General features: G+C 38.2%; 2 protein-coding genes across 4 annotated transcripts; both read left to right on the forward strand.

Annotated features, from left to right (window-relative positions):
* Positions 1 to 1,397: 1,397 nt before the first annotated feature.
* LOC307144916 (small ribosomal subunit protein RACK1-like) lies at positions 1,398 to 9,632 on the forward strand. Its single transcript, XM_079847652.1, has 8 exons — positions 1,398 to 1,649; positions 2,649 to 2,820; positions 4,569 to 4,716; positions 5,592 to 5,687; positions 5,939 to 6,049; positions 6,694 to 6,834; positions 8,617 to 8,727; positions 9,495 to 9,632. The coding sequence occupies exons 1-8, from the start codon at positions 1,541 to 1,543 to the stop codon at positions 9,558 to 9,560; spliced, it is 954 nt and encodes a 317-aa protein (XP_079703778.1). The 5' UTR covers positions 1,398 to 1,540; the 3' UTR covers positions 9,561 to 9,632.
* Positions 9,633 to 11,001: 1,369 nt separating this feature from the next.
* Positions 11,002 to 14,871, forward strand: hnrnpabb (heterogeneous nuclear ribonucleoprotein A/Bb). Of its 3 annotated transcripts, none has more exons than XM_079847640.1 (9): positions 11,002 to 11,092; positions 11,535 to 11,708; positions 12,757 to 12,925; positions 13,005 to 13,163; positions 13,245 to 13,400; positions 13,602 to 13,695; positions 13,778 to 13,945; positions 14,027 to 14,112; positions 14,265 to 14,871. In XM_079847640.1, the coding sequence occupies exons 2-8, from the start codon at positions 11,554 to 11,556 to the stop codon at positions 14,095 to 14,097; spliced, it is 972 nt and encodes a 323-aa protein (XP_079703766.1). In that variant the 5' UTR covers positions 11,002 to 11,092; positions 11,535 to 11,553; the 3' UTR covers positions 14,098 to 14,112; positions 14,265 to 14,871. The 3 variants fall into 3 exon arrangements, with proteins under 3 accessions (XP_079703766.1, XP_079703767.1, XP_079703765.1); XM_079847641.1 differs by having other exon boundaries at positions 13,245 to 13,376; XM_079847639.1 differs by having other exon boundaries at positions 13,005 to 13,376.
* Positions 14,872 to 16,540: the final 1,669 nt, after the last annotated feature.

Genomic DNA, 16,540 nt, shown 5'->3' on the forward strand with positions numbered 1-16,540 from the left:
AATGTTGCCTCGGCAGCCAGCTGAAATCAAATCATTTTAAATTTTAAAGTAACTAAAATAACTCTAAAATAAAATAAAAATTAGCTGTCAAAACTTTCTGGGGGAAAAAAAAAAAAATCATTGGCAAACAATGCAGTTTTACATGCAACGTTTGTTAAGAGCTCATCGAGGTCCCAGATGGCCTTGTAGTCAGAGAGTTTGAGGTAAAACCAGTCTGAGTTTTTCTGGTATCAAAATAGAAAGCCAGGAAGAGGAGGAGAAGATCTCTGAGCGTTAGAGAAGGCCTGCGGCTGCAGTATATTAGTTCTCGAGGCAGGAGCCACCCTGAGCGGAGAGCTGGAGTCGGGAGCCAGACCAGCTCATGAAAGGGTTGTGGTTTTGATTCAGGGGGGTCAAGAGACCCAAACTCTCCATCTGAACGCAGATGTGCTGGCCTGGCTCTCTCCTCTGCTGACTGCTTTGTTTCATGGGCAAGGACAAAAGCATCTCCCCAGAAACATTTATAGGCGTGCCTAATTATATTAGGGCTGACTGGATGTAAAAAGCTGCAAGAGGGGCCTTTATCTGATGGTGTGCTACACCATACTCTTCTTCGTTTTGGACATAGACCTGTTATTTTATCATTTCAAACCCAACAATCTGCTTTTCTTAATGTGTTGCTTTAAATGTGTGCTCTTTAAAACATGTTTAGACATTTTATGTTTTATACAATGACATGAAGACTTTTTTAATGTGACTAGGTCGTTTAAATACTTTTTGGAGACACTGTTGATCTTGAGCGACATCTTGTGGAATTTTGTTGAACTTCTGCACTGTACTTTCTGTCAGCCACCGCTAGATGGAGACGTATCATAACACATGCGAAAACTCAAAATTCCGCAGTCAGAGTGACACGTCCACGCAGGTTTCCGTAGTGTAGTGGTTATCACGTTCGCCTCACACGCGAAAGGTCCCCGGTTCGAAACCGGGCGGAAACAACGGATATCTTTTTTTCTGCCCGTGTTTCTCACAAAATGGAAAACTCGAAAATAAGAGTCGACAAAATGTGGACAAAAAAGTGACATCATCAAAGAGTTCATGTACATAGTGGATGTACATAGTTTTTTGATGATTTTGACCCCAGTCAGCTGTACAATATTGTATACAGTCTTTAAACATATAGAAACTTGTTTGTATATTATTATTATTGTTATTTATTATCATTGTTTTTTATAAATATTATAATATTATTATCAAATTATTGTTATTATGATTTAAAAAACGTCGATTTCAAATTTAATGTTTATGGTATGGTTGCGAATAATTTATGTTGGGAAATAAATCTTTTATTTTTTATTATTTTACTCAACAAAAAGAAAACGACTTCAATGTGCTGCAGTCGCACTACAACTCCCACAAGGCACTGCGCCGTCTCTGCTCAGGCATGAATATGTACTTCCGGCGTGGAGCCGGTCCTTTTCCTGTGCTGTTAACTTGAGTATAGCGGCGTTTCAGTCCGTCCAACTCAATCTACAGCCATCGACCGGTACCGAGCGCCGAGATGACCGAGCAGATGACCGTGAGAGGGACCCTGAAGGGCCACAACGGCTGGGTGACCCAGATCGCCACGACCCCGCAGTTTCCAGACATGATTCTGTCCGCGTCCCGAGGTGACAGATACACACAGTTTTACCGCCCGACCACAGCTGTCTGACGGGCAGTTCGCGCGAGTAACAAGTGCTGTGCTGGTACCATGGTACAGTGAGGATAATATCCGATCATAATACCATGGTCGCATGCATATATATGTATATAGTGCAGCTGAATGATTACAATGTTCATTTACCATGGTGTGTGTTCAAAACATGGTATTACAACGATACCATGGTAGTACCATAGTACTTTTCAGGAGAGGAAAAGTTGTAAAGTTCTGCCTTTCTTACAAAAAAGTAACTTTACTGTGCTGGTGCCGTGGTACAGTGATGGATAAAAGCATGGTATTGTCATTTTTTTAATGTGTTATCATAATGCTGAACGATTACAGTGTTCATTTACCATGGTATTTACATAATAGTCCAAGGTACTTAAACTGAAGTATGCCCAAAAATATGGTATTACGGTAACACCATGGTACTTTTCAGGAGAAGGAAGAGTCACAATAAAGGATGATAGTAATGTCTTCCTTACAAAAAAAAAGTACTGTGGTTTTACCATGGTACAGTGATGCTGTTTTATAGTAATCCTATGGTACTTTGTTGAATTCCATGGTTCATCATTGTAAAAAATAACTTTATTTTAAAGTGTTTGTATTGGATAGTATTTATTAAACGCGTAATTATGTAATTATGCATATTTTACTGTTATTATATGATGTGTAAAAAGAGAAGTTCACATTAAATGGCAGTTCTGCACTAAATGTGAATGAGTGTTCATCTGGCATTAAACTAGTTAGTAACTGTATTCAAATGCATGAAATCTTGCATTAGTTATAGTTGGTTATTATTAATGAAAACGCTGTTAATGATGTGTTTTGATTTTTGAGGGATGTTTTGTTGAACAGAAATACTGGATAAAGCCACATATTTATCTAACAGTGTTTGACTACTAACTGTACCGTCACGACAGCCCTTGCTCTAATATCTTCATGTCTCCTGCTCTCGTTCCTCTAGATAAGACCGTCATCATGTGGAAGCTGACCCGTGACGAGACCAACTACGGTATTCCTCAGCGAGCCCTGCGCGGACACTCACACTTCGTGAGCGATGTGGTCATCTCATCAGATGGTCAGTTTGCGCTGTCCGGCTCGTGGGACGGGACTCTGCGTCTGTGGGACCTCACCACGTGAGTACGAGGCTGTCGTATCGGCTGATTAAAGCTAAAAACAGCTGATGATCAGGCATGATTATATCCTGTCAATCAAAAGGGGGCGTAAAAGTGTCACTGCGTGTGAATAAAATCTCTCGTGTTGAATTTAAAGGGCAGGTTAACTGGACACTGAGTCTGAATTTTTCATATTCATCATTTGTTGGCTCTGAATTGTCAAAACACCTTCAAAATGCTTTGATTTACATTTGAATCATGCAAATGATTTACACAACGTGAGGTCGTATTTATATTTCTTAATGTGCGAAAATTTTGGACGAGAATGCAAGGGCCTTAAAGGAGAACTCCGGTCAATTTTAACATTGAGCTTATTTTTTTGTACATTTGGAGTGCTGTCAGTACAGAGAACAACGACAAAAATCGGTGTTGCCTACACAGTGTTATCCTCTTTTTAAAATTTGCACCCTGTTGACTTCAATGGGGCAATATTTAAACCTGCTTTTAGCCTCTTAACATCCTTGATGTGTCATTACAAGTGCACAGGTCATGTGAGTGATTCCTTCAGAGTGAACACGAGTGAATCTGACTGCAGTAGATGTGCAAGATATGAATAAAAATGATGTTATTTCAGCCAGCTCACATACCTGTATTTATTTCCTGTTTTCGGGTTGAAGTCCACAGTAATCGATCGTCGAGTTCACGCGCATAGGTTTAGTACGTACGATCATGCGCCCGAACTCGACAATCGACTACTTTGGACTTCAACCCGAAAACAGGAAATAAATACAGGTATGTGAGCTGGCTGAAATAACATCATTTTTATTCATATCTTGCACATCTACTGCAGTCAGATTCACTCGTGTTCACTCTAAAGGAATCACTCACATTGGCTGGGCACTTGTAATGACACATCAAGGATGTTAAGAGGCTAAAAGCAGGTTTAAATATTGCCCCATTGAAGTCAACAGGGTGCAAATTTTAAAAAGAGGATAACACGGTGTAGGCAACACCGATTTTTGTCGTTGTTCTCTGTATTGACAGCACTCCAAATTTACAAAAAAAATTAGCTCAATGTTAAAATTGACCGGAGTTCTCCTTTAATAACAGTTGAAAAAAATAGCAATATCATACACTTACATTTTTACACACACAGGAGTTATGAGAATTGACTTATGTTGGCTGTTAGTATGTTTGTTTGTTTGTTTGTCCTGTTTATTTTGTATTTAGCACATTTATATAGTGTCACTATTTGTGTTTGCAAAATATAAAAAAAAATATAAAAAAGCTGGCTCTATTTGACCTTGTGAATCGCCGGTAGTTCAAGCTAGGGTTTCCAGGTCTGCGTTTTTTCCCATCCAATAATCTCAAAGAGTTTGTGTCTTGTTTCTTCTGATATGAAACGAGTCTCAGCTTTCAAATTCTGTCCATTTTTATTTTGAAATTCAAACAACAAATGGCGTTTTGACAGATCCTCAACTAAATCTGTCTCCATGCCGGCGTGACGAATCCGATCTTCAACCGGATGGAACTGGATTCAATGTTTTGAATGTTCTGATCCAGTCTGACTTATGACTTATAATCATACACTGTGACTGAGCCTGGTTTCTCCCAAGGTTTTTTTCTCCGTTCTGTCTCCTGATGGAGTTTGGGTTTCTTGCTACTGTCGCCTCTGGCTTGCTCAGTTATATTCAGCAATATTTCTGAGACTGCCTGCGTTGGATAGCCCTCATGTTTGTGACCTTTTGCTCTTCGAAATGTTGTTTTAGTGGAACCACGACCCGTCGTTTTGTGGGCCACACCAAAGATGTGCTGAGCGTGGCGTTCTCCGCTGATAACCGTCAGATTGTGTCCGGCTCTCGGGACAAGACCATCAAGCTGTGGAACACCCTGGGCGTCTGCAAGTACACCATCCAGGTGAGAGGAACCGTGGGTTAGTCTGAGAGTTAGTCTGGGTCAGCAGTGACATCTCAGCCTGATCAGTGACTCAACCCTGTAAAGTCCACCGCATCATATTTCAAATGCAACTTTCTAAGACCTGTAAATGATCAACATGATCAAACTTTGCTGAAAAACCTGTTGCACACAATCTACTGCATGCCTTCTGTCGTACGATTGATAGTTAAGACTTTTAGCAAAAGTCCTTTTTTACACTAAAAAGGACTTTTAGTGTAATTGTAAAAATGTCCATCAGCTCATGGTTCACCTGTCTTTTTGCTGTGAACATTAACTTAACTTTTATACTAGTAATATTTCTAGATGAACACTTACTGGACTGAAGCAACGTAGGTTTACTTGATTATCCATATATCCATTTAAAACATTTTTTTGTCTCAAATATGATCATCTCTCAATCATCATTGTAATACATTCCATTATATGATTTAAAACTACTTACTAAGACATATTGGCAGATATAGACAGTAATAACTGATATTCATATTTATGTAAGTCTATTATACTGTCATAAGAACCTCACTGATGTACATTACAAGCTATCAGACTTTATGGCCGTTTAAACATCAGCATTTGCACCAAACTGCATATTTTTGCTCAGTTTGAGCCTCTGAACATAATGATATGAGCCATAAAAGCCTGATGCATCAAATATGATACTCAACAAAAACGGTTTAAGGTTTAATTAATGGCTCCATTTAAAAAAAAAAGAAAAAAAGAAAAGAAGGTGAGTTTTTTCAGACTTTAATTTCATATGTCAGGCTTGACGGGGTTAAATCTGTTAGCTGAGCTGATGTGTGATCGATCCACACTGAGATGCTTGTGTTGTTCCTCAGGACGAGAGTCACACCGAGTGGGTGTCCTGTGTCCGTTTCTCCCCGAACAGCAGTAACCCCATCATCGTCTCCTGCGGCTGGGACAAGATGGTCAAGGTGAGAACTAACACACCAGTGTTTAGGTCAACTCATTTATATAGAGCTTTTCACAGTGCACATAGTTTTTAAGCAGCTTTACAGAAAAACATGGCTGTAATAACGGCATATTTTCAGTGTATATTTTCTGCCTTTTTTTTCTTTTTCCGACAGATTTTCGGTGCATCCCTAATTTTTTTTTCTCACATCTCACATTTGTCCCTTCACTCCACTTGAGTGACTTTTCACTGATAGTGTTTTGTTTGTTTCAGGTGTGGAATCTGGCCAACTGCAAGCTGAAGACCAATCACATCGGTCACACGGGATTCCTGAACACCGTCACGGTGTCCCCCGATGGCTCCCTCTGTGCATCTGGAGGAAAGGTCCGTTTCACTGTTCATGCCCCAAATCTGAACGTTGAACTTCATCAAAATGTATAGACAAGGGGTTTTCAAACTGGGGGACTGAGAGGAAACAATTGAAAAATACATAAAAAATTAAATAAAAAATTCAAATAAATACATTTTTATAAATGCTTTTAATTTAAATTTGTACAAAACATAAGAATCTAGCATAACAGAAACCAAATATTTTCCATTTTTAATTGGGTCTTTTTACATATAAAAATAAATGCATAATAAAAAATTAGCTTTAAATAAATGGATTAAAAAAAATGTTTTTTATTAAATTAAAAATAAATGTAATGTAGCATAACATAAACTAAATAATATCAAAATAATATTTTACACATTTATAATATAGATTTTTTTTGTTTACAGTATAAATTGGCTCTTTATTTATGAAACCATATAGCTGCCTTTAAAATGTTTGGATTGGGGTCCAATTTTAAGAATGAGGATGAGTATTTTCAGTCATGTTGATGAAAGACACAACGCTGCCAACTACCATTGAAGCGAAACCTTTGAGGCTAATGATTGACCTTCACTTTTCTCGGGCAGTTCTGTGCCCTCGTTATGACTTTATAAATGATGTGGAGGTTTGACGTTCCCTGTGTCTCTGTCTTCAGGATGGACAGGCCATGCTTTGGGATCTGAACGAAGGCAAGCATCTTTACACGCTGGACGGCGGTGACGTGATCAACGCTCTCTGCTTCAGCCCCAACAGATACTGGCTGTGTGCCGCCACTGGGCCGAGCATCAAGATCTGGGTACGATCAGCTTTCTGTCCTTTTCACATCAAAACATGTTCTTGGCTGGATTGGGTCAGTTTTGGGATGATCTAATTTATTGTAGTTTCACTCATTTTACATTAAGTATCACAACTCTGCTTCAACTATGCATGTAGTTTATGAACTTTTGTGATGCTGGACAGTCAGTCAGTATTTGGCATTTTTATATTGGCTTTATAGCGGTATCATTCATTGAAAAACTCATAATGGTCAACTGGCGATTTAGACTGGTGATTTCAATTCATCAACATTGAAAATCATTGTAATATGTTATGAAGATGGCATTAGTAAATGGTATTGGTAAGTTCAATTCAATTTGGTGAATGAGTTCAATTGTCCATTTCATTTGTGTCAGCACTTTAAACTCATTTTAGATCACCAAAATGACACAAAAAAAACCTTAAAATAGCTTGAATGTAGGCCTAACTCTACACCCTTGCTTCATTTAGTATACGCAGACCTATGAATATGCTAATTATCCCTGAATGTCAGTGCAACACATGTTAAATGTAAAATGTACAAGTTCTGTCTATTTTGGTGAAGCAGTTACAATCGTCCATTTCATATATTGGCTTTTGTTTAACGATTCATTTGTGTCTCCACTGAAAATCAACACCGGAAGTCATAGAGAGCCTAAGTCCCACCCCTTCCGGTCGACCACCATGGGACCTTATTTCGGAAAAACATTGTATGGTAGTCAATGGCGAGAGACAACAAATATTTTGATCTCGTTTGAATTGTGCCCTGATTTACACATATGATGTTTGTCAATTTAAAAGATACATTTTAAAGTCAAGAAAGTCGCAGCTTGATGTAAAACTGCTGAGGTATAAGACTGTGAAAATACGTAATTACAAAGACTACAAACCCAGAAGGCGCACATGCGACGTCATACCTTTTCTCTCAATGAATGAAGCTAACTTTACTGAAGCTAACGTCTGTCATGTTTTCTATAGTCTTACATTATAATCGTAACGTTACGCCGTCATGCCTGAGTGTTTTGAGCCAGAATACACACATACGAGCAACGGATCTTGTGACGTACATAGTGCGAGACGAGAGATGTAGTTCATTGAGCGATTTTCACATAAAACTAAACGTTACTCTTCTGTTTTATGACTTTCTTGACTTTCATAATTACCTTTTAAATTGACAAACATCATATGTGTAGTTCAGGGCACAGTTCAGACGGAATAAAAAGATAAGTTATCTCTCGCCATTGACTTCCATACATATTTTTTCCGAAATAAGGTCCCATGAGCCGGAAGCGGAGGGGCGGGACTTAGGCTCTCTATTGCAATACGTTACATTTAAAAAAAGACAACAATGGAATTAAATTTGGCAAGTTCAATTAATTTTGGTAAATCATTCTCAAACTGTCCATTTTAAAAAATGACTCTTGTTTAACGATTAATTTGCCACCACTAAAAAAGTCAATCATATATATATATATATATATATATATATATATATATATAACATGTATATATATATATATATATATAACATGTATATAAACCTTATATAAAAAGATTAAATATCATACACTAATAGTCATTTAGCATAAAACTGTGCAGAAACACTGATTTTAAAATAGATTTTTATTTGCAATAAACATTTTGAATCTACTTGAATGAATATGAAGATTAATCTTTGACTTTCGAATGGTTTTGAAATGGCTCCAGTCACTCTTCTCTCACATTACTGTTCTCTCTCTCTCTCTCTCTCTCTCTCTCTCTCTCTCTCTCTCTCTCTCCACAGGATCTGGAGGGAAAGATCATTGTTGATGAGCTCAGACAGGAGGTCATCACCACTAACAGCAAGGCTGAGCCGCCCCAGTGCACGTCTCTGGCCTGGTCTGCTGATGGACAGGTAAGAGCTTCCCACAGGCCCTTGCACACTGAACGTGGCGCTGTTTGTTGTTTATGTGTGGAACTCAGAATGAGGAAATTAACTCAACGTCCTTCGGAATTAAAGGCAGGAGTTATGATTGATCACATAATATGATTGACAGCTCTAAAGCGAATGCACTCTCTGACTCATAACACACACACAGGGAAGAAAACGGCGCTCTGTGTGCTGTTTCAAGCTCTTCAAATCGCATAATTTAGTGGAAAATAAATAGAAATAATAATCGGTATGAAGATCATGTAAGAATAAATCTGTTCTCAGACACCAATGATAACACTTAAAATCCATTTTATTCTCTGTTCTGAATACTTTTCTTCGGTGTTCACACTGGTTTTCAAAACAGCGCCACCTCTCTCACACTTTTGTGCAATAGCAGAGGCTCGGGTAAGCTCAGATATAATTGGACGGCTCTGGCTGAGGGGGAAAAAAATCAACAAAAAATCATGCTGCGATTGATCACGCCCGGTGTGAATCGCTCCATCGGGATCCATTGTTTCAATTCCAGAGTGTCATCGCGATGTACATTCGCGCCGTTTAATTGCACTCGGTGTGAAAGGCCCTTTAATGAGTGTCATGAGGTTACTTTGCAGATAATCAGCATCGGTTCGGATGGGGGATCTCTGGGTGATTTGTGGCATTAGTGTATGAGTGCAGTTGATAAACTTAAATATAAACCAGTGGAACAAACAAAAAGGTCATATTAATTACACTTTTTATTTTTTTCTCAGACTCTCTTTGCTGGATACACAGACAACCTGATCAGAGTTTGGCAGGTGACCGTCGGAACCCGATAAAGATGTCGATTCCAAGAACAGAATACAACATGTGGAAAAATTTAATAAAAAATAAATGATGAAATGATGAAAGGGACCTTGTCCTTGTTTTTCTTTTGTGTTAATAATGGCAGTTTGTTGTACTAAATCAGTGCAATTCAGCTGTTCTCTTTGTTATAAAAAACAGCATTATATTACTCATGATTTAATGCCATATTGATCTACTTGAGGCTAAAGTAGAAAGACTCAAAGTTTGGGACTTTTTGTAGAACAGTTTAATTGGGTAGAAAGGAAAGGCTGGATTCTGTGAATACTTTAGCAAAGCATTGATAATTTCAGATACCCTGCTGTCTGATTGTTTCTTACATAAAATGTTGCTGATTTTTCTGAGTTGAATGTCTAATTGTTTTTGTTCAGTGCTATAAAATCGCACCATGTCACACTTAAACCTTTAGTGGTTTAGGCTCTTTTACTCTCACTTTTCTTCGTTTTTACTTGGGAAGCTGAATACAGCTTATAAGCAACTCTTCAGTTTAAAGTCTGATCAAATTAAAGCACCCATATGTAGTAACATGTAAACATGTAGTAACTGTAGTACATGTAGTAAACATGTAGTACATGTAGTAACTGTGGCAAAAGAAATACATTTATATCATGCAAAGGATGTGTCTATAGAAAATGCATATTAATATGCCCTTCAGACCATTTGAAAAAGTCCAAAGTTAAGTAAAAATGATTAAAACATCTTGTTTTAGATAAAAAGTTCTTTACAATCAGCAAATTTGGCTGTAATGTCACTAGAAAATGCATGTGTAGAGAGATTGTACTAAAAAGTTCTAGGTGGTGCTTTATGGTATAATGATAGTAATGGTGACATACTGAATGATATCCACAAAGCAATGGTACAAAAATAAATAACGTTTACAAAAACCCAAACCTTTTAACTCAAGCGTGCAAGTACACTGTTCCCATAGTCAAGGAAACCCTAAAAAAATATCAGGGAATTTTAAATCGAGATTTTCCATGATTGAAAGGTTCGTGAAAAGAGTTTCAAAGTTATGAAAAAAATCGAAAGTTAACATATTCTTGTTTTACTCGGCTATAAAATATTTAAGACTAGAAATTCCTCTTAGTGAGTGCAGTCCTTCATCGACGACGGGGGAGAAATTAATAAAAGTGATTGTGAAGCCTATCAAATGTATAAAAAAAAACCTTCTATATATTATATAGTATTGTACACGCTTGTATTCATTGTGTGATTGCACAACGATCTCTTACTATCGTGTTGTATCGTGCACGCGCTTAGTTTGAACATCTCGTGCTAAAGCGTTTGAGCAGAAAAGAAGTGCGCAAGAGGAAACCATAACGGGGCGGGGCTTTTACAGTCCCTGGCCAATCAAAGAACGTTATCATAGCTTAGTCACTCCCAGTCATCCAGTCACAGCTTGTTTTATTCAAACGAGCTCATCCGGTGCTATAAAATTGGCCACGAGTTGGTACAGTACGCGAGAGTCCATCTTGGAAAGCGGCTGTTTCAGCGCCAATATTTTACAGTAAGCCGGTTAATTTAATTTCGCACGCTTCCCGTGTTGTGCTAAAGTATGTTTAACGAGACTATACGTAAAACAGAATATTAGCCGAAAAAGCTTGTTTTATGCGTTCTGCGTACTTGAAAACGACTCTAGACGAGATCGTGTAACGTTAGCTAGTTTAGCTTTGCATGCTGCTTTAGCTTTCTGCAAACGGCCTGAATGAATCTTTTGTTTGTTTGTTTTCAGAAGACCGATGCGTTTATTATACGCTTCTAACACGTTTTCGCGCCTGATTTAATTTGTTTTCTTGTGCATTTAATAAGCTAAGACCTGAAATCGAGCTTTTGTGCGCTAAATCTAATGGCGTGACCGTGTTGCTAACGTTACTCTATTATTCTAGCACCTTCCCTCTTATTTCACACCGCGAGCTAACTGTTAAACCTTAATCATTTGTAATCCAAAGGTGATCATAAGAGACTAAAATGGCCGACGCAGAGCAGCAGTTTATGGAGACCTCCGAGAACGGGAACGAGGAGGATGTGAACGGAGCGGAGCTCGCGGAGGAGGCCGCGGTGGAGGACGAGGAGAACGGAGATGGAGGACAGATCGACGCCAGCAAGGGCGAGGAAGATGCCGGGTAAGAATATTCAGAGTTTAATTGCGTTTTCATGCTTAATGTAGACCGTGTGTTTTAAGTCGTGTTTCTTGGCGCCATGTGTCTTTGTTAATAGAGGGGGGTGGGGTGGTTTACTGCCCGGTGTTGTGCTCATTGTTGGAGATGAGGGTTGTTTAGTGTTGAAATTCACGCTGGCGGGTGGCATCTGCCGGTAACGTTACGCGAACTAAAGTTACCGCGGTAAAATCTCAAACCTGCCGTCTTAAAGGCATAGTTCACTAAAAAATGAGTGACCATTTTCTCACCCTCAAGTTGTTCCAAACCGGTTGTCTTTTGGAGAATGTTGGTAATAAAGAGACTTGATGGTGAGTAAATGATTGCAATATCCATTCTTAGGTGAACTATCCCTTTAAGTGGCTTATTTCTTGTATATCAAACCCTAACTATTGCAACCCAGTTAATCTGCATGGTAAAATACTTTGGCCAAGGTGTGTGTGGTTGCCTGGAGACGGTCCCTAATGTAGTTTGTGTGCGCACTGGTTTGTCCAATCAGACTTTAGAATTGGCACAGGCAAGTACATTAGTGCCCGCCCACTTTAAGCAGTTTTGGATTTCTCTAAGTATTTAGTTTTCCATAGGGATTTTTTTTAAACCGTCTTTAAGAGTAGCAAAAATGGATTTGAATTTTACAAAAGACAATGCTTTAGTGAGGGAAATGAGTACATTCCATGAATCATTGTGAGTGAAATAAATTGAAGTGTAAATATTGAGAAATATAGAATTCAAGTTTTTGTTTTTTTTGTACGAATGGAAGCAATGTTTTGTTTATTGCAAAATATAAGATGTGTTATGAGACTTGATTACATCCCTCTCTGATTGGTGGGTATTTCTCTGCAGAATCATGGGTAATGTAGTTTTTCTACCCAGAATGCCACTGTTGAACGGTTATTTAAAGCAAATTTTTCTTCCTGAACCTGACTGTTGCAGTTATGGTACTACATGATGCTATGAGATTACTTTGTTTGTGGTTTGACGCAGGGTTTCAATAACTTTGTCTGTCTTACTGCAGTAAAATGTTTGTTGGAGGACTCAGCTGGGACACCAGTAAGAAAGATCTAAAGGATTACTTCTCAAAGTTCGGCGAGGTGACGGACTGCACCATAAAGATGGATTCAAACACCGGCCGGTCACGAGGGTTTGGGTTCATCTTGTTCAAAGAAGCAGAAAGTGTGGACAAGGTATGGATGCTTTCGCTTCTCTCCAGTACAAATACTTATTAGGTGGTGGATGTTTACAACATTTTGTTTCTTTTAAAAGGTGCTACAGCAAAAGGAACACAGACTAGATGGCCGACAGATCGATCCCAAGAAAGCCATGGCCATGAAGAAAGAGCCGGTCAAGAAAATATTTGTTGGTGGCCTTAACCCTGAAACCGCAGAAGAGAAGATCCGTGAATACTTTGGGGCCTTCGGAGAGGTGAGGTTTTTACCGTTGAGCATAAATAAAATAAACTTGTGTTGTCTACCAGCTTTAATGCTTTATCGTTTATGCTTGCAGATGGAAAATATTGAACTTCCAACGGATCCAAAAACAAACAAAAGGAGGGGCTTTGTTTTCATCACATTCAAGGAAGAATCTGCCGTCAAAAAGATAGTTGAGAAGAAATACCATAACGTTAGCGGAAGCAAGGTAACGAATGGAGAGGAAGACCTTGTATGTATATTTTTATTCTCTCATACTTTTGCAATAGATGCATGGTTATGGTGGGTAAATGAAGTTGATTTGTGGGTGTGCACAGTTGCTTGATTACAACTGTTCTATTGATTTAAAACTGCTTTTTATTAGTGCATATAAGTTTTATTCGGCCTGTTACAGTCTGGCTTTGCTCTCATCCGTTTTGTCTCTGATAATCAGTGCGAGATCAAAATCGCTCAGCCCAAGGAAATCTACCAGCAGCAGCAGTACGGCGCCCGCGGAGGATTCGGAGGTCGCGGCAGGGGTCGTGGGGGTAAGAGGCGTGCTTTATGAGCGTTTCAGCAACCGCGGCATTATTAAAAACCAGTCTGAACTTGCAACATCTGTTTCCTCAGGCCAAAACCAGAACTGGAACCAGGGATATAACAGCTACTGGAACCAGGGCTATGGGAACCAAGGCTATGGTGGTTACGGTGGCCAGCAGGGATATGGCGGTTACGGTGGCTATGGCAGCTACGACTATTCCTCTCCATACTATGGATATGGTGGTGGTTATGACTACAGTAAGTTTGCATCTTCCAGACGCTTTTATGATAATTCTTTGGTGTCCCTTCCATGTTCACTCAGTTACATGTTTTTCTCAGCCCAGGGCAGCGCGAGCTACGGAAAAACACCGAGACGCGGAGGCCACCAGAGTAGCTACAAGCCATACTGATCACATGCAGAACAGGTAGCGTATGCATTTATCAAATGGATGCTGATTGATTTTTGTACAACCAATGACCAGGTGTTTTGCCTTGCTTCTATCTAAGCTGCTGTACATTTGGTTGTCTTGATGTTTTCAAACCTGTGTTGCCACTGAACATGTCTGTTTTTCCACAGGACTGACGTATTCCCAAAAACCATGAGTCTGACAGTGAAGCCGACAACAGTTCACACACATGCAGACTCTTTCCTTTTACCGGACAAGATCATGACCCATTTGTACAGAACCGATAATAGGGGAAGCAAAGTCACACTTCCACATTTTTATTTTAATTTTATTTTCCTTTTGTCCACATTTCCAGAGATGGAAGTGTTATTTTTACTGTACTTTTTGGTACCTTTTTTGAATAATGTATTGTATGGTTGTATTTTACATGTCTACTGGATTTGCCACATGAGGTTCGGGAGCTGCCAGAGCTTTTGAAATAAAACGATTTTGAGTACATTTTTCTCAATGTTTCCAGATGCTTACTATACTTATCCTGTTGTTGCATAGTGTAGGAGAGAGTCTTTTAAAAACCAGAGTCTAGTGAATGTCAGCGTTTTTGGGTAATGTCTAATAGTGACTGGAAATTTTTCCACTTTTGTTAGCTTTGATTTTAAACTGTTTTTGATTTGCCTTTTCAGTTATATTGCTTAAGTTTGTCAATTAGTATATTTGCTAGCGACCATAGTCGCATTGCTCCTATAGTGTTTTTGGTAGAAATAAATGACTTGTAAGTTTTTTGGAAGTGTTCTTGTTTACTGATAACATTAATGTTAATGGTTTTAATCATGACTTTTTCTGTGACAATATAACACATTTTGGTTTTGAAACCCTTAATTTGGCATTAGCCATCATTCTTTAAGTTTCTTACATTTTTACATTAATATTTTGCATGCATAGCAACTGCTAAATTGTATCAAACTTATTTTTCAAACAAGCATTGTGAATGTGCAATACTTCTAATTCATTAGCTAAATGGCTATTTATTGCTGAAGGAACATGCCAAACCCAAGGGCTTGTGATAAATATCTAAAATGGTGCAACTAATGCCAGTTTGTAGCAAAATGGTCTGCTTTTGCACAGCTCCAATAACTGGAAACTGCTGATACCAAAAGCCTTCCATATTCAAGTTAAAATAAGGTGGATAAAACAACTAAGTCTTAAGGAAACTTATTTTGACTTTCTATTCATGATTTGGTTTGAAGTTGTGTACTGATGTTCTAGTCTTCTAATTGCTGCATTATATACTATGTATACAGTGCAACATGCAACTTTCCTATGCATTGAATACTTTGTCTACATTTGCTAAATCTGCAGTATGTATCAAAGCACACTGTCTTGTATTGTAGCCCACAGTGCAATTCACTTGACCATTACTAGACTGATGGATGGCAGAAGTTATATGTTTGCGTCTTTAATTGGATTGCAATTAGATCTTTGTACTGTCTCTTAATTTGGTATTTGGGAATATAAAACAATGTGTAAATATTCTGGGGATATTTTACATTGAGTTTCAATTGGTTTAATTCCAATGAGACTTAATGCATAAATTACCTGTTTAAAATGAATCTTACATAGATTATTTGAAGTGACTAACCCAGACTGTGCTGGTTTATATGATGTTTCCCAGCAAACACTAAACGTTCCCATATTGTTCCCTTTTGGTTATTTTTGGGGAAAATAACGTTCTCTGTAGGTTTGATTTTCTTCCTTTTTATCTTTGCAATCTAAAAAGAACGCAGGTTAACCCGGCAGGTTATTATTGTTAGGTTTAATTTGTATAACTATGTTATGCTGAAATGTGTAATCTTTCATAAAGTATATTTTGCAGATACAGTTTATTAAAACAGTTGGATTAGATCAGTCAAAACGCATTATAATTTTAAGATAAAATACAGTTTATAGCTAAAAATTTTACGCCAAGGTTAAGCGTCGTATGAAAAGCATAAAAAATAATAAATTCATGGGTTTGTAACTTTTTTACTGCGCGCGATTCTTCCACAGAAAGATGCGCGCTAGTGTAATTTAAAAATTAACGGTCATTTCGTTTTTGCTGACTAGCTAACAGCCCAGTTTACAAAACTCTTTATTGAATTGCTTAATTAAGTGAGTAAATAGTGTGATTTTAGAGAGATTTGACATTAAAGAGAACATTAAGTTAACCCGAGAAGTTTTTGTTGACTGACCAAAAGAGAATTAAATTCTCTAAATGAAATCTGCTCATCATATGATCGACCGAGTTTCTTCAGAAAACTTGGTCTAAACCGCTCAATATGGATTAGTTTTACGATCTTTTTATGAACTTTTTGAAGCGTCAAAGTGGTAGTTGCATATACTGTCAATGGAGGGACAGAAAGCTCTCAGATTTCATCAAGATATCTTAATTTCTGTCCCGAAGATGAACGAA

The sequence above is a fragment of the Squalius cephalus genome (assembly GCF_949319135.1).
Source record: "Squalius cephalus genome assembly, chromosome: 17".
Lineage (NCBI taxonomy): Eukaryota > Metazoa > Chordata > Actinopteri > Cypriniformes > Leuciscidae > Squalius > Squalius cephalus.